Consider the following 18,851-nt stretch of genomic DNA (forward strand, 5'->3'; position numbering starts at 1 on the left):
TTTTTCAGTTTGGAATAAATAAAAAGTCCAGATGTGATTTCCAAGTGGAAAAAACTAGATAGATTTTCTCTTTAAAACTCAGTTTTGCCTTAGATGTTGATAACTGTATTCAAACAAAAAGAACTTCAAATTTATGCTGATAGTGAAAACGCCAGGACTGCAAATTTGCAAAGGGTATTCTTATGTATTTGAGTCATATCTTGGGTAAAATCTGGCACTGTTTTCTGTATAGCCAATTTTCTTTGTTTTACAACACAATAGAACTTATAGAACAAAACACTTTGTTTGATAGACAGTAGCATCCAAATGAAAAACCTGAAAGAAAAGTTGGTTAAAAGCCCACGTATTTCATGAGCTGCAGGTCAATTCACTTCTCATAGATAGCAAAAGCAACTTGGTTTTAGAAATGTATGCATACTTTCTAAGGCAGCGGTATTACTTACTCAGAGAAATGGTGAGGAGGATGTGGATACCTTGGTTGAGATTAATACATTCTCATGGACCCTGCTAGACAAGATCCTTGTTTGAGAAGAGAAAGGTGGAACAGTCTTTACAGTTTGGAATTACAAAACCGGTGAAGCAGATGATGAGCTGACAAACAAAAAAATAATGTGCAGGCAACATAATAGAATGGAACAGGAGAAAACTCCAGTAGATAAGCTATGGGTACAGACTTTCAGCAGTTTGGTAAATAGGGGCATTTATTTTAACAATATTGGCTTCCTTGTAGAATTTACTATATATTTGCCTGGAAAACAAATTTCTCATTATGAATAATATTTGGACAGATGAAAAAAGACAAATGGAATTGACATCTCTGAAAAGCTGCTTATTGTGGGAGTAAGCTACAATAATACTATGCTGCATTCTACAATTTCTTCTTCAAAAACAAAAGTATTCATTTTAAATAATCATTCTATTGGACAGTGATGGCAAACCTTATTTTTCTCAAGTGCCGAAAGAGTGTGGGCGTGTGCTATTGTGCATGTGCGAGTGCCCACACCCATAATTCAATGCCTGGAGAGGCCAAAAACAGCTTCTCTCAACCCCCCCCCCCCCGAGGCCCTCTGGAGGCTGGAAACAGCCTTTTTCCCAACTTCTAGTGGGCCCAGTAGGCTCGTGTTTCGCCCTCCCCAGGCTCCAAAGACATCTCTGGAGCCGGGGGAGGGTAAAAATCCCCTCACCCATCTACCAGGAAGCTCTCTGGAAGCCAAAAACACCCCCCCCCCAGAACCTCTGTGTGAGCCAAAAATCAGCTGACTAGCACACACATGCATGTTGGAGCTGAGCTAGGACAACAACTCGTGTGCCAGTAGATATGGCTCTGCGTGCCACCTGTGGCACCCGTGCCATAGGTTTGCCATCACTGCTATAGGAAATACTTGTGAGGTGAATAGTCAAGAAGAGCAATTCTCAGCTTTTATGATTATTGAGGAGAATGGTTAGACTTAAAAACAGACTGTTCTGTTAGATTTTGTTTTGTTTTAGTAAGTTTGCCCAGGAGAAAAAAAAGTTACAGTTAAGCACAAATATACCGGTAAATTTACACAAATCAACGTGCTCTTTTTTAACACACACACACACACGGTCACACTCAGTATTGTTCTTTGCAGACTTTAATGCTACTAAGTAAGATGTTTTCTCGGTAGCTTGGAAATGCCTCTCTTCCAGTCCCTTGAAGAGGAATAATATAATTGGAAGGCACCTTGAAGATCTTCTAGTCCAACCCTCTTCTCAAGCAGGAAAACTTATACTATTTTGGACAAATGGCTGTCCAATCTCTTCTTAAAAACCTCCGGTGATGGAACACCTACAATGTCTGAAGGCAAATCCAATTAATAAATGACTAAATTCTAAAGGATTCAGAGAAGACAGTGAAGTTAGAATAAAACAAACCTTATCTCCCTTCAGGCAAATATCAATATCCTGTACTCATAAATGGAATGAAAAAGCTCGACATGGATTTCTGTCAGAACTTATTTGCGAATCATGACAAATTATTTTGAGTTCCAGTGATGTTCTAATGCAGGGGTGTCAACCTCAATTTCATTGAAGGCCGCATCAGGATTGTGTTCGACCTCGGAGGGCTGGAGTGGGCATGGCCAGCTTGACGTCACTCCTGTCAGGGGTGCCTGAGGTGACCTAAGCGCTCTGCCAGTGAAAATATCCATTTTCAGCTGGAACAGCCTCCTGTAACCCTCTGCCAATGAAAATGGAGCTGGGGAGGGCCACATGCAGCCTTCCCAAGCTCCATTTTCACTGGCAGAGGGTTGCAGGAGGCCATGGCAGCTCAAAACAGAGCTTGGGAGGCTCTTTTCACTGGCAGAGGCACCTCAGGCCAATCCTTTGCTGTTTTCAGGATGGTCCTGCAGGCCAGATTTAAGTACCCTGTGGTATGAATCCAGCCCTCAGGCCTTGAGATGGATACTCTTATTCTAATGCCAACAATAGACAAGTGGACCAGACAGCAGAACAGCACTACGGAATGGCCATGGTACTGCATTCTTTTGTTCTTATTTGTGTTGCACATTGTAAAATATTACTTCACGTTGAAATGAAGCTAAAAAAATAAAGATGACAATCACACTGATTGTCAATTGAGAGCTTGGAATATATAGAATAAAACAGCACAAGAAGCAATCACATAAACAATAGTAGGTTGAAAGTTTAAAACATCGTCCCCATTGTAAACTGATCCAGAATTAGGATGTCCTACAAGATTTGAAGATGAGGATTTCTGCGTTCAGGATGCCACCATATGGATACTTTTTGTATTGCATTTGTCTGTGAAAATGCTTGTCGGAAATAAATGCAGCTGTGGACCATTGGCACAGCTTAGGAGACAGAACAAAGGGAGGAAAAAATGGAATCTGGAAACATCCCAGCATCTATTTTCCAGCCGGTAAAGATTCCTAAGCATGCATAAAAACTGGACAACATATAGGGTTATTTGATTCAATTCCATAGAAGCAGGTGCAGCTTTAATTCATTTTGTCTTATAAGAAACCTGAACTTTAAGGCATAATGGTATATATAGCTTCTTTTTAAAGGTTCTTTGATTCCTGACAGGTGCCTTTCTACCTGACAGTGCTAATGTAAATTTGTTTTCTTTTTTTTTAATCAACAGCACAGTCCATATTTATCCACTCCATTTACTGTGCTGTCTTTTCCCTCATTTCTTTCAAGTGTGCATAGTGCTAAATGCATTCGTACCTAGCATAATGAACTATATTGTCTTTCGTGGCAAACTTGTTGACATGATCATGTAAAATGATCCAGAAGTAAGACACCACCACAAACTGTAGAATTAAATTGCAATAAACACCTAATTTCCACAGTACAGTTTTAGGCCTAAAGATATTTACTCACGTAGTACTGCTATTCTCCTTCAATCTCCTCATCTTTCTCTTTTCTCATATTCTCATTTCTCCTACTATCTTCTCCTATTAGTGTCTCATGATTTATCAGTTTGTATCTTTAATGATTGTAACTACAGTATGTTTTATAATCTATGGCCTATCACTTTGTTATTTGTACTGTATGTACATAGAGTTTGTGCATCAGAGAGACAAATTCCTTGTGTGTCCAATCACTTGGCCAATAAAAAATTCTATTCTATTCTATTCTCAACCATTTGTGGCCAAAGCTTACAAATAACACACCAGCATTTTGCTAATTAGTGGAATAAATTTATCCTGATTATTTAATATAAAGTCCAGATAAAAGCTATCAGTGCCCTGGAAATTTAAATTTATAAAATGTAAGCAACAGATGACAAATGCAGGTTACTCTAGATTTGCTAGCTGGAAGAAAGAATGAAACTTACTTTTGATTTGCTGAATTAATTTATTTACTAATTTGGGAGGGCTTTATGAGTCCTGCTCCCTTTTAATTATTTATTATAGTGAATGATAGCATTTGAAATACTGTATGTGACTACCAAGATATCAAGCCACATCCTGGACCAATTCATTTCTGTTAGTGTAATATCTATTTTTGTTGCAGGAAATTGCAAAACTACAATAGCTGTATAAAATTGGGTTTTATAGGAGTGTGACGTTGGTTACTTGATTTAAACGTTTTGTATTACGAAACCTTCTGCATTGACAAACAGTGGGAACCTGGTGCAATTGTCTCATGACCTTTGCGTTCTGTATATTTTATAACCCAAAAGTGTTTTTAGCAATCCAGCTGTCATCCCTCTTTGCAAGTTTGCAGAAGCTAACTTCTGGTTTTATGGGATACAGTACAATACAAAAATTTCACAACTACTGGAGACAAGTCGTTCTATTGATTAATTGTGCTAACTGTCAGGAAATTTTTACTTAGTTCTAAGTTGTTTCTCTTCTTGTTTAGTTTCCATCCATTGCTTCTTGTCCCGCCCTCAGATACTTAGGAGAATAGCTTGACGCCTTCTTCTTTGTGGCAACCTCTAAGATATTGGAACACTACTATCATGTCACCCCAGTGTAGCAGAACTTTTCTCTCATCCTGCAAAAATAATTCTCTCCATGACTGAGCAAAATGTAAATACAGTGGTACCTCTACCTAAGAACGCCTCTACTTAAGAACTTTTCTAGATAAGAACCGAGTGTTCATTTTTTTTTTGCCTCTACTTAAGAACCATTTTCTACTTAAGAACCTGAGCCCAGAAAAATTTCCCAGGAAATTTGAGAGCGGCACGAAGATGCGGCCTGTTTCCTGCCATCGCCCGTTTAATCCCTGCCATCTCGGGCTTTTCTGGGCTGCCAGAGGAGCCTTTCAGTGGTGCTTAAGGAGGCTTTGGCAGTCCAGAGCGAACAAAGCATTTTCCTTTCCCTGGGCGCTTGGAGAGGGAATAAGCCTCTGCCAGCGCCCAGAGAACAGAAACGCTCCCTTCGCTCTGGGCAGTGGAGGAATTGATTTGTTATTGTATATTGTTTTATCACTGTTGTGAGCCGCCCCGAGTCTGCGGAGAGGAGTGGCATACAAATATAATAAGTAAGTGAGTCAGTAAGTAAATAAATAAATAAATCACCACAACGAAGGAAAGTCGATGGCTACAAAGCAAGCGAACAAGAGGAGAAGGGAGCCCTTCAGCATGGGAAGGAAGGAAGAGGCAGCAGATAGCAGCAGCAGCAGCCAGTGTATGGGAGGCAGTGTATGGGAGGCAGCCTCACGCCAGTTGTATTGGAGGTGCGTGCTCCTCACCGCCTCAGAGTCCCTCTTTTTTTTTTAATCTTAAAAGTTTTGGATTTTTTAAAATTTCCCTCACCTCACCTTCTTCCTTCGGCAGCGACTCCCCTCCTCCTCCTCTTCTTCCTCCTCTTCCGCCCACCCAAATTCTGAGCTTTTATTTCTTTCCTAATGGGTTTGCACGCATTATTTGCTTTTACATGGGAAAAATTGCTTCTACTTAGGAACGTTTCTACTTAAGAACCTGGTCACAGAATGAATTAAGTTATTAAGTAGAGGTACCACTGTACTTCTGATTCCTAATCAAAATTGCAAAGTTGTTTTTATTTCTCACAATCATGTTGTGGACATTTCCATATTGTTTTATCAGTAAGGTTATGGAATTAGTTATCTTCTGTGTTGTTATCTATCCTAACAACGTAATATTTTCGGGGTCTCTCATTCCGTTAAGCCAGGGGTGTCAAACTCAATTTTATTAAGGGATGCATTAAGGTTGTGTTTGATCTCAGAAGGCCAGAGTGGCCAAGGCCAGGGTGGGCATGGCCAGCGTGATGTCACTCATGTCAGGGGTGCCTGTGGTGGCTCTGCCAATGAAAACAGGCTCCCAACCTTGCTTTTGGCTGTGATAACCTCCTGCAACTCTCTATCAGCAAAAACAGAGCTTGCGAGGGCTGCAATCAGCCCTCTCAAGCTCTATTTTCAGTGGCAGGCCACTTCTTCACTGTTTCCAGGGCTGCATCATGGGCCAGGATGTAGGCCTTGAGTTTGACACCCCTGTGTTAGGCTATTAAATTTAGCAGCTGGAACAGTAAAGTGTACAATGTGCCAGAACACACAGTTGTAGTTGATTGATTGGAGAGTGTTTTTTCATGCATGAAGCAATCTATGCTATGCTTAGTTGCTGTGGGTATAAAGGGGGAGTTTCAGTAGTGGATCTCAATTATCTTCACTACCGGTTCGCTATAGGGAGCATGTGCACATACACGCACTTACAGCACTTCTGCGCATGCACAGAGACGTCCGCGCAGATGGATAGAGCCTCTCTCCACCGTGACTAGTTAGCCTGATCCAGGGTGAACAGGTAGCAGCCCACCACTGCAGAGTTTGTCTGGATTTACTACTTGATGTTCCTATGTTGGGGCGGCATACAAATCTAATAAATAATAATATGTTCCTGACTATCTTGTCTGCTGTAAATATAAATGTTAAATATATTTATTTATTTTATGTCTCTGATTTCATTTGGAGTGTTGGCACATTCAGATGTCCGGCCCTAGTTAGGTGTGAAGTCGAGTTGACTTTGATTTATGCTCTGTTTCAAATGAAACAAGCTTTCTCTATATCAAAGCCATCAAATCAGCCTCCAGAATTTTATTCCTGGATTTTATCCAGGTAGGAGTTATATAGTCTCGGCAGCCAAACACTTTGCTAATTTTGGCCCAAAAGAAAACCCCTGTGTTGGAATTATTTCCCCTAAATTTTGTACTGTAGGTTGATGTGTTAGTACATGGGATTAAAACAGTTTTACTTCAAATTGGGATTAATGTTTCTAACTTCCTTTTAATGTTTCCTCATCCTGTCTAATATTGCAAGCATCTCAATTACATGATTTTTTAAATTAGAAACAGATTTTATAATTTAATTGGATATATGGACAAAGCAGAGTCTGATGCAAATACGCCAATGCTCTTCCAAGTAAAAAATTGATATTAAACTATTTGATTACGTAGTTTTAGGTATTTAAAGACTACCGTTAATCTTTTTAGGGACACATTATCTCTCCCCTGTTAAAAGAGAATTGATTTACTTGATGCCTTATCCAAGATAATATCTACTAAAATTTTGATAATGTCTAACCTCTGACCATTCAGGCGAGCTGTCATTTTTTAATATAGCCATGTGAAATTCAAGTCCCTTTATTGATTTCTTTAACAGATGCCAACTGAATAGCAACATGGGCATTGAGGAGTCAAATATTAAAAAGTTAAATGGGAAGCCAGGATGGAACGCTAACTTTATTGATTTACAAAATTATTTTTCTGAGGTTCATATGTGCCACAAAGGCATTCATTGAAAATGAAAATGATAAAAGGTTCCAACTCCAAAACATGGCTATTATAAAATGATCTCAGACAAACTTTGCTATTTTTTTTTTAAGTGGGACTTTTGTCATTGGCCAGTCTCATATTACCTGCTTACATCCTGTACATTAATTGTTTCAACTCCTATCCTCCAAATGTCACTATAGAGCACTGCATCTCAAGACAACTAGGTGCAAGAACAGTTTTTACCGATTGCTTTCACTCTGCTAAACAAATATTTCCCTCATCACTGTTAAACTATTCACTAAGGCTGCATTACTATTACTATTAGTTTTTCTCATCGTTATCACCCATCTCCTCCCACTTATGACTGTATGACTGTAACTTGTTGCTTGTATCTTTAGGATTTATATTAATATTGTTTCTTGATTGCTTATTTGAACCCTATGACAATCATTAAGAGTTGTACCTTATTATTCTTGACAAGTGTATATTTTATGTACACTGAGAGCATATGCACCGAAGACAAATTCCTTGTGTGTCCAATCACACTTGGCCAATAAAGAATTCTATTCTATTCTATTCTGTTCTATTCATGACCATTTTCTGATAGGAGCCATAGCTTCTATCTCAAAATTCCAGATGTGTTTATCACTGCAGAAATGCTAGAAATTCTTGACTTGGAGACTGCTATTTCAAGCACATTTGATTCTGTAATCAATGTATGTGTGTGTGCGTGTGTATGTGTATAAACTGTGTGTGTGTATGTGTGTTCACGCACACATACATACATACATACATACATACATACATACATACATACATATAAAAGCCCTCCTAGAAATGCAAATGTTCTTTTGGTTGATTGACAGCTGTATTGTTGTGGAATCTACCAACTAAGCTTTGTTTCTCTTTCTCCTTCATTCAGATTCAAGGGGGACAAGATGGCAGCCTCTACTTCGTCATCATCAGCTGGTGGAGTTAGTGGAAGTTCTATGACTGGATCTGGATTTAGTGTCTCAGACCTTGCCACACCACAGAAAGCCCTCTTTACATATCCTAAAGGAGCTGGGGAAATGTTAGAAGGTAAAAGTGTTCTGCCTCATTTTGGTTTGTAAGTCAAGATAGTAGTATTGTATGCTATAGCTGTATTCACAGCCTCAGTGTGCCAAGATTTGTAATTTTAGTGTGTTAAATGAATGACAGTGCCCCAGTTGGTAATTAAAAATGGGTGGATTTGTGCAATCTTCTAAGCCCAAACTAATCAGATACAGTGGTACCTCATGATACGAACCCCTCGTCTTATGAACAACCCGAGATACGAACCCGGGGTTCAGAAATTTTTTGCCTCTTCTTACGAACTTTTTCCTTTTTACGAACCCGCCGCCACTGAGAAGCCCCGCCGCCCGGCTGTTGCTTTTTGAAACAGCCGGGGGGCTTCTCAGCGTCCTCCTGGACCCGAACGCCAAACCCGAACTTCCGAGTTCGGCGTTCGGGACGCCGCTGAGAAGCCCCACCGCCCGGCTGTCACCTTTTAAAACAGCCGGGGGGCTTCTCGGCAGCCTCCCGAATGCTGAACCTGGAAGTTCGGGTTTGGCGTTCGGGTTGAGGAGGACACTGAGAAGCCCCCCCGGCTGTTTCAAAAAGCGACAGCTAGGCGGCGGGGCTTCTCAGCGGCCTCCCGAACCCGAACTTTTGCCGAACTTCCGGGTTCGGCATTCGGGAGGCCGCCAAGAAGCCCCGCCGCCCGGCTGTCACCTTTTAAAACAGCCGGGGGGGCTTCTCGGCGGCCTCCTGAACACCGAACCCAGAATTTCGGATTTGGCGTTCGGGTTCAGGAGGACGCTGAGAAGCCCCCCGGCTGTTTCAAAAGGTGACAGCCGGGCGGCGGTGTTTTTTTGCGGGTCTTTTTTTCGTTGCACGGATTAATTGATTTTACATTGTTTCCTATGGGAAACAATGTTTCGTCCTACGAACTTTTCATCTTACGAACCTCCCCGGGAACCAATTAGGTTCGTAAGACGAGGTATTACTGTATTACTATTACCTATGAACCTTCCTTCCTCCCTCCCTCCCTCGCTCCTTCCTTCCCTCTTTCTATTCCTCTCTCCCTCTTTTTCTTTCTTTCTCTCTTTCTCTCCCTTCCTCCCACTCTTTCTATCTTTCTCTCGCTCTTTCTCTATCTCTGTTTGTTTGTGTGTGCTGGCACAACTATCTTTCATGAAAAGCTACTATGAAACACTGAGATCACATTGATTCATCTTCTGAATTACGTCAGAAGAAGGGAGTGAGTACTTTGCCTAAGAAGAATGAAGCCAATAAGCAAAAGCATGTCACGGCAGAAATGTTGCCATCACAAATAATCTGATAGGGCAGTGAAATGAAGTAATAAAGTCGGCAGGTCTTTCTTTGGGAAATTGAAGTGGTATCCGTAGTTATTTGAGAGGGAAGATGAGAGAACCAGCAAAAATATACACCGCTCAAAAAAATTAAGGGAACACTCAAAGAATATATCCTAGATCTGAATGAAGGAAATATTCTCATTGAATACTTTGTTCTGTAGAAAGTTGAATGTGCTGACAACATGTGAAATTGATTGTCAATCAGTGTTGCTTCCTAAGTGGACAGTTTGTTTCACAGAAGTTTGATTTACTTGGAGTTATATTGTGTTGTTTAAGTGTTCCCTTTATTTTTTTTTTGAGCAGTATACAGTCTCCTCTATGAAATGACATGTTCGCATGACTGGCGTTACCCTGAACATATTTTTCAAAAGAGAATTTGACATCATTACATGCAGATTCTTCTGCTCCGGTTATATTTTCCATTGATTGATTATGTGCCATCAAATCAGAAATCATTCTTAACAGTTACGTAGATATCCCACAATAATCTGTTCCGAACCTAGCTTTTCAGGGTTGCAAACAGAATACCCATCATTAACCCAGCATTGTGGACCTCAAAGAAAATGTGCATAATCGTGATTAGTATATGGACATTGCAATGATCAAAACTAGGAGACCATGGAATGAGATGAGAAAGAAATAATCGCGGTAGGGTTGTTGATGCATAAATTCTCTGGCCATTCAAGATTCTTGATAGGATTGTATCAGAGTTTGTTGCATACAATTAAATCCAGAAGCACACACAGATAACTGATTCAGCTGGACTCATTAACTTTTTAATAAACATAATATACCGTATTTTTCAGAATACTGCATAAGATACACCCTTTCAACCCCTAAAAGAGGCTGAAAATTTGGGTACTTCTTATACTACAAGTGTAGCTTTTTTCAAAGCTTCCCCCCCCCCCAGCCCTAACGAGGTGTTAATGATCCACCCTGTTTGCAGGATTTTTTCATTGCTATTGCAAAATTATTTTCCAGTCCTATGTCTTTGCAGGTTTGTTTTCCTTGCTATTCTCTCTGGAAAATGGTTTAATTAGGCCTAACAAGGTACTAACGATTTTCCCTGCTTGCAGGCTTGTTTTCATTGCTACTCCAAAGGTTTTTTCCTAGCCCTAAGTCTTTACAGACTTGTTTTATTTGCTATTCCCTCCGAAAGAGGAGGGTTTTTTCCCCCCAGCCCTAACCAGTGGATAAAATGATGTGCTGAAGCTGACCAGACTAAGGATTCTAGCCAGATTCTACCTGTTAGATATATTTTCCCCCCTATTTTCCTCCACTAAAACTATGGTGCCTCTTATACTCTGGAAAATGCACTACACAATACCAGAATTCTTCTTCAACATAATAGCAGTTAAAAGCAAAATACAAGCAGCTTATAGTTCAGATTTGAGAGAGAGAGAGAAGAGTACAGAGATTTGGCTGAGCTATGCCCAGCCTTCTAGCTTAAGTTTCTGTTTCTAAACAAGCCTCATTGGCTGAGCCGGTTACCATGCCTATTCATTGGCTGACTTTGTTACCATGCCTCCATTCAGTCCCCATTGGCTGATCTATTGCAGGCTGTGAATATTCATACTCTGACAGATTGACCCAGCTTCTTGCAGTCTGTACCTTTCTTGTATTTTGCGTTTATTTTAAAATGTAATAAAAACGCCATCTTCTATCTTCTTCAACCTTGCTCTTAAAGAACTGTTGATAAGATCATACATACCTGATGAATCTGTTTGATCAAGACAACATCAATAGATGCCTTGGATAATGTCATGCTGTTCCCTCGGTTATTAGATTGTGTAACTTATTTGGGGAGGGGCCACCAAATATAAGCGTTTTCCTTGAATTCCATGTACAGTGTTCCCTTGATTTTCACGGGGGATGTGTTCCAGGACCACCCGCGAAAGTCGAATTTCCGCAAAGTAGAGATGCGGAAGTAAATACACTTGTTTTGGCTATGAACAGTATCACAAGCCTTCCCTTAACACTTTAAACCCCTAAATTACCATTTCCCATCCTCTTAACAACCATTTACTCACCATTATTACTGGTACTCACCATTGAATAAGACACTTAGTGATCCTGATATTTATAAACATAGTTATTTATTAACAATAATTATTATTTTTTTGTTATTTATTTGCAAAAATTATTAGTTTGGCGATGATGTATGACATCATCAGGCGGGAAAAACCGTGGTATAGGGGAAAAAACTGCAAAGTATTTTTTAATTAATATTTTTGAAAATCCGTGGTATAGGCTTTTCGCAAAGTTCGAACCCGCTGTATTTCTTTCTTTTTTTTCTATTGCATTCAGATTGACAGTCTTGAGATCAGGTGGGTAGTTCTTTTTCAGATATTGAGATCAAAAAGTTGAAGCTTTTACCTGCTCTCCAAAGTTTCAGCTAAGATCTCTAGAGATTATTTAAATTTCATTCTTATTACACCTTGGTTTCTTCCAGTGCTACTTACTCTGTAACAAAGGCTTATGGAAGCTGCCATTGCAACTGTATTATTGGTCCAACCGAACAATGTGTAACAGATGCAATATTATCAATTCTTAAAGTTGCTAAGAAGTATTGATACGGCATTCTCACTTTGCTGAATAGTAGGTTTTCTTTGCCTTGTTGTTCTTAGTCGTGACCAACCAATTGCAAACCCATGGACAATGTTCCTCCAGGTCTTCCTGTCCTATCCCTCAGAGTGCTGACTGCTCTGTTGTCCCATTCTTCTTTTGCCCTCAATTGTTCCCAGCATTTGACTCTTCTCCAGCGAGTCTTTCCTTCTCATTAGGTGGCCAAAGTATTTGAGTTTCATCCTCAGGATCTGGCGTTTTAAAGAGCAGGCAGGGTTGATCTTCTCTAGGACTGACTGGTTTGATTGCCTTGCAGTCCAAGGGACTCGCAGGAGTCTTCTCCAGCACCATAGTTCAAAGGCCTCAGTTCTTTGCCACCCAGCCTTCGTTACGATCCACCTTTCACAGCCATACATTGGAACTGGGAAAACCATAGCACTTTTGTTGATGGGGTGATGTCTCTGCTTTATCAGATATGTGGCCATTGTCAGGAACGATTAACATAAGACTTAACCACATCTGGAGGGAATTAGATTGCCTTCCCTACTTTGATTGGATGAAGGAGATGAATAGTCTATCTTTATTGCAAAAGAATAAATAAATGGGCTCTTCTATTAGCTAGTTCTGATATGCCAGATGTGATTCACTCTGTGAAAAGATAACTAAGCCCCCATGGGCCGCTAGCCTCAACTTATATACAATGAAATGTTGCAACTAATAAAGAAAAATTTCTAATGGGTCAGATAGTAAACCCCATAATTTCTAACCAGCATAGCCATTGGCTATAAGTGTCTCAGACTGTCAAGCTGTGTAATGTAAAAGATCTGGAGGGTACCAGGTGGAAGGGCTGATGTCAGTTATACTTGGCTGGTACTATGTAACTGCATTGGCTTTTTGTGTAATCACAATGCTGATAAATGGTGATTTCCTTTCATTGTTTTGCCATTAGATAAGAAAGAGAATAGACTAAGAAACACTATCTTCCTCATGAGGGAGTAGATGTTTGCCCAGTACTCCTCAGTGATACTATTTCAATGTAAGGAGAAGGCCTTTTCCAAATTTCAGGCATGTTAGTTAGTTTTGTGTTTTCTCTCTAATTAGGACTGGCATGGAACCTATATACTGTTTTTGACATCAGTGTGATTTAAAAAAAAATACATTGTGCCTTTATTTGAAGGATGCAGTTTTAAGTTATACATACTGGATAAAGCTAAACCTTGTTTTAAAAATAGTTTGGACATAGTAATGGGGCCAAGTTGTTATTCCATTCTGCAGGTTCTGGGCTTGCCTTCCAGATGTGTGCTAAATTATAGATAGTCCTCGATTTACAACAGTTCATTTAGTGACCGCTCAAAGTTACCACAAAAATGGACTTACAACCGATTTTCACAGTTACAACCTTTGCAGCAACCCCATGATCATGTGATTCAAATTCTTGGCAACTGGTTCATATTTATGACTGTTGCTGTGTCCCAAGGTCATGTCATTCCGTTTTGCAAACTTCTGATAAGCAAAGCCGGAGATTCACTTTAACAACCAGGTTCCTAACTTACCAACTGCAGTGATTCACTCAACAGCTGTGGTGAGAAAGGACGTACAGTGGGGCAAAGCCAGGGGTGAAATTATTAGGTGAAATTATTAGGACTCTGTCCATAACTGTTGGGTTGGCAATACATTGACTGCGGGTGTTGCAGGCTGCCACAAGAGGGAGCTAGAGTTCACAGCTTATTTCTCTGAGTTATCTCTCTGTTTCTCTTTATCTGGCTACTCACTGTTAATGGTAACTGTTAGGTATGCTCTGCATTTTCTCTGCAATCTCTCTATATTGTAGTCATGTATTATAGCTAAAATGTGCTTAGTCTTGATATCTTTGCTGATTATGACAAAGACAACAGGTAAGAAAGACTATGTACTTGGTAACATTTGGATTTTTATTCTGACTTATGTGTATGACTTTAGACTGTTTATCTGAATATGTTATTTCTCAAAGTAAACTTTAATTCAAGTTAGTATATCTGTGTGTGGCTGAGTAGTTATTCACAGCTAATCTCAAGCTAAACGTTTCTGTGTGTGCACAACCTTAGTAAACAAGGATTACTCTGTTCATACATTAACAGAAATGTTATTGATTCGGCCTAGTTCAGGCATACCAGTAGCGTCAGCAGCCGGTGGTTCCAAGAACCAGTAGCGATAGCAGCCCAAGGCTCTACCCACCCGCCTGGACACCACCATTTAAATTTATTAACCCTCTGGCACACGAAGCATTTAAATGTATCAATGGTCCTGTAAAAACTCTACCAGGTTCCTTGTCCAACAAATATGATTTTATTTAGATTAATTTTAAAAAAGCAACTTATGCAGCTTCCAAAGGTAATGTAAGTAGATTTCACCGCTGGGAAAAACTTGCTTAACCAACGTCTCGTTTAACAAATTTTAGCCTCAATTGTGGTCGTAGATCAAGGATTACCTCTAGTCCAATCAATGGCTTGATCATGGCTGGACTTGTAAAATTGTATATCTATGTTGAGAAACTTACTTGTGGAGACACATTAAAAAATGATGGAGCTGATAACCTATTCATCTAATACAGAAAATTCTGTTGGAATTCTACCAGCGCTTAGTATTCTGTTCTATGTCTGATCCTATAGGACAGTGATGGTGAACCTATGGCACGGTTTGCACAGGTGGTACGTGGAGCCATATCTTCTGGCACGTGAACTATTGCTCTAGCTCAGCTCCAACGTGCATGTGTGTGCCGGTCAGCTGATTTTTGTTCACACAGAGGCTCTGGGAGGGCAGTTTTGGCTTCCAGAGAGCCTCCAGGGAGGTGGGGGAGGGCGTTTTTACCCTCTCCCCAGCTCCAAGGAAGCCTTTGGAGTCTGGGGAGGGTGAAACATGAGCCTAATGAGCCCACCAGGAGTTGGGAAACAAGCCATTTCCGGTCTGAGAGGGCCTCCGGGGGCAGGGGAAGCTGTTTTCACCCTCCCCAGGCATTGAATTATGGGTGTGGGCATTCGCACACACCCCATAGTGCACACGCACGCTCTTTTGGCATCCAGGGAGAAAAAAGGTTTGCCATCACTGCTATAGGAGGATCTGGTGGGAGTATTTGGCCAGAATAAGTATTACGGAATCATATCAATAACTATTGTTGTATCTGCCTTACCTCAGTGTGGTGAGAGCTTGTGGTCCAACTGCTTTGGAAACAGTTCAGCTAGTTTTGAAAAAAAACAGCTATGTGGCAATGAAGAATACCGGTTGAGAAAGAAAAGTTCAAAGCAATCTAGAAAATTAGCAGCACAATTCTTTGGACTTTGGCCTTGAACTCTCTTTTTACTTCTGCCAGTAATTTTTTCACCAAAGTGGTGATATGTAGGGTATTTTTTTCTTGCATCAGAATTAAAGTGATGATTATTTCACCTGCAGGTTAATAGCTGTGTTTTTTCCGTATAGGAGTTTCATTAATCTAGAAAGTATAATTAGTTATTTAGTGCCAGCTGTAGGATGGCAGGTTGAGGTTGCTAGACATGCGGTGGAAAATTCCAGGTTATTTCGTATCTGAAAAAAAAATCTAACTCTTCAGAGTATTTAATTACAGGGTTCGTTCCGCGTGGATATGCATCTGAGAAATTTCAAGACTGTTTTTGGTGAGCGGCAGGCATGCGTGATGTGGGTTGTGTGTGTGGTTTTTTTTTTAAGCAAATAAGGAAGTAGGTTCAAAGAAGAAAAAATGTTAGCCGACTTACTGAAACAAGTTGCTCTTTGTTGAGATAGCGGTAACTTTTCTTGGATTGGAATTGTATACTTGGATTTGAACTCTTCTAGGTCCTTAAGTTGCATTCTGTACTAGCAGTAGCAAAATCCCAAAAGGCCAATAGGTGCTAATCTAACAGAGGATAAGCAAGTTGAAATCCCATTGAAATCCATAGGCTTAAAATATATTTCACTGTGTTTGAATTATCTTCATTTCTGTGATTCAGTGATTTTTTTTGTTTGGGGGGGTGTTTTTCAATGACCCCTGTAATCCCTTGCATCAGGATTGAATCGGGGAAACCGAAGAGCTGAGTGTTGATTGGCCGGATGCCCTTCCTGTCACCAATGCAGTGTTCACAGCAGAGAATTTCACATTGTGCACATTCTGGCATTCAGTGATTATAGATTTTTTCTTGTGGGAAGCCAGATGTGACGCTCCCAAATGGCAGTCAATGATGCTCCAGCCATTGCAAATGCATGCTGGTTGCCAAGTGCCAAATTTTGATCACGTGATCGTGATGGGGATGTTGTGTGAGGGTGGTAGAGTAAGTGATTTTCTTTTCAGTTCCACTGTAACTTCAAACAGTCGTCAAATGGTTGCAAGTCAAAGATTACCTGTTTACGGTGAGATTACATATTATTTTATTTTTATTTATTTATTTTGTCCAATACACAATGAGGGTTTTAATGGGTATATATCTATATACACATAGTAAAATACATGATGAAGGTTATAGAGGAGATACTCATAGTGAAATATATCTAAGAAATAATAGAAAAGAAGATATAGTAATAGAAGATATCAATGAAAGAATAGAAGAAGAGATATAGGAAAAGAAGAAAGGTATAGGAGATATAGGAGAGCAATAGGACAGGGGACGGAAGGCACTCTAGTGCACTTGTACTCGCCCCTTACTGACCTCTTAGGAATCTGGATAGGTCAACAATAGATAATCTAAGGGTAAAGTGTTGGGGGTTTGGGGATGACACTATGGAGTCCGGTAATGAGTTCCACGCTTCGACAACTCGGTTACTGAAGTCATATTTTTTATGAGTTGAGCTCCAGCAGGACATCATTGTACTGTTAATCCAACACAGTATGTAGTGTACCTTCCTTACTAAACAGCAACAACAACAAATTCTTCACTTCATATGGGATGAGACAGATAAAAATGTCTGTATTTTTGCAAATAAACTGCAGAGACACAAAAGACAAAGGTTGCATGTTTGCTCTATAGGGCAAACTCATTTTTCAAAGCAACAGAAGACAAAACAAGAAACAATGGATGGAAACAAAGCCAAGGAGTGAAGCCATCTAGAACTAAGGTGAGGTTTCCTGACAGTGAGAACAATCAACCACTGGAAAGGCTTCTCTTCAGAAGTTGTGGGTGCTCCATCACTGGAAGTTTTTCATAAGAGACTGCATAGTCCATTTGTCAGAAATGGTATAGGATCTAGAATACTACAAGACCTCCAAGGTATCAGGGTTTCAAGTAATAGACCCATAGCAAGCAAAACTCTTAAGGCAGATAGATTCTTTGAACAGTAGCTTTATTGGATGTATCATGTTGGCACAAATCTGGTGAAAACCAACTCTGAAGGTTCCCGTAGTTTTCACCTAATTAAAAGTAAACAATTTCCCCTTTTCTCTGCCAGTCAGTCACATAGTCCAATATTGCTGGGTAACACCACTCCTTCTCCCTCTGTCCTTGCTTCCCAAGAGAAAATATTTTGTTTTGGCTACAAAACCCCCAGCTACCTCTATTCTCCTCTCCCTATCCCTCAGCTCTAGGTGGCAACACTGAAGCAGCAAAATGGCTTCAGTCAAGTCAGGGTTGACACAAGGTCCCTTCCAACTATGATGATGATGAGGAGGAGGAAGAAGAAGAAGACAACGACGACAATGACACATCTCAGCTTTCCTACTGCCAGAGGACTGATGAATGTCCAAGCTTTAAGATTAACTTTCCCCAAAGCCATCTAGCTGCTTGTTGTCTATTTGTTAGATTTATGTCCGGGAGCTTAAGACACTTTGCCTGGCATTCCCTTTCATTCATTCATTCATTCATTCATTCATTCATTCATTCATTCATTCATTAGATTTGTATGCCGCCCCTCTCCATAGACTCGGGGCGGCTTACTGCGCTAACAACTTTGTGAGGTTGGTTGGACCCCTTTGACCAAAATAACTCTCCAAATTTCTATGGCTGAGCAGTAGAGCTGACTCTAGGCTTCTTCAGTCATAGCTCAGCACCCACTTACGCCACACTAGCTTTCACGCTGCTTTGTCCTAGGCCCTGGGCAAACAGTCACCTCCTAAGAAAAGCAGGCCAGGCCGCTGCCTTGTTTAGACACATCATCTCATGTTATATTGGCAGTGTGTTAAGCATTAAATATCAAAAGCTCCTGCAGCAGACTAAATAATAAGTTGCAAGACATTTAGCTAAGTGTCAGCAGAATTATGGATTTATAAGACTGGTGTAAGTTAGGGCCCCACAGGCAAATTTGCCTGCTTAATTGTTTGTCGTGTCTCCTAAGAACAGAGTAGGAGTAAACCAGCTCTATAATGTCAATGAGTCCTGAAGAACTGAGTTGGTTCCAGGAAAGCAGCTGAACTGTGCTCTACTATAGAGGGCAGTACATACATGCATAAACACAGTTGCCAACTGATTATGTTTATATACAGCTGCTTTTTCAGCTTCAGCTACTCTGCTACCAAGCAAAATAAAGATTGGGTTTGAGGCTGGTAGTTCCAGCAAGTAAGCCTCCAATTCATTTTTTAAACATTAATCTAAATAAAATAAAATTTGTTGAGCAAGGGACCTGGCAGGCATCAAGACAGGCTTTTTACAGGACCATTGATGCCTTTAAATGCTCAGCTGACAATTCCTACCTTCCATTATATCTCCAATAT

The 18,851-nt window shown here is 40.2% G+C and overlaps 1 protein-coding gene across 3 annotated transcripts in view; it reads left to right on the forward strand.

The window, feature by feature from the left end:
* The window catches only part of ANAPC16 (anaphase promoting complex subunit 16), a 38,431-nt gene that overhangs the window by 2,921 nt on the left and 16,659 nt on the right, over positions 1–18,851 (forward strand). For all 3 annotated transcript variants that reach the window (XM_070752234.1, XM_070752235.1, XM_070752236.1), the window contains exon 2: positions 8,146–8,303. In XM_070752234.1, the coding sequence (XP_070608335.1) occupies positions 8,146–8,303 (158 nt within the window). The remainder of the gene's footprint in view (positions 1–8,145; positions 8,304–18,851) is intronic.

This window comes from Erythrolamprus reginae, chromosome 5, assembly GCF_031021105.1.
Source record: "Erythrolamprus reginae isolate rEryReg1 chromosome 5, rEryReg1.hap1, whole genome shotgun sequence".
In the NCBI taxonomy this organism is placed as follows: Eukaryota; Metazoa; Chordata; class Lepidosauria; order Squamata; family Dipsadidae; genus Erythrolamprus; species Erythrolamprus reginae.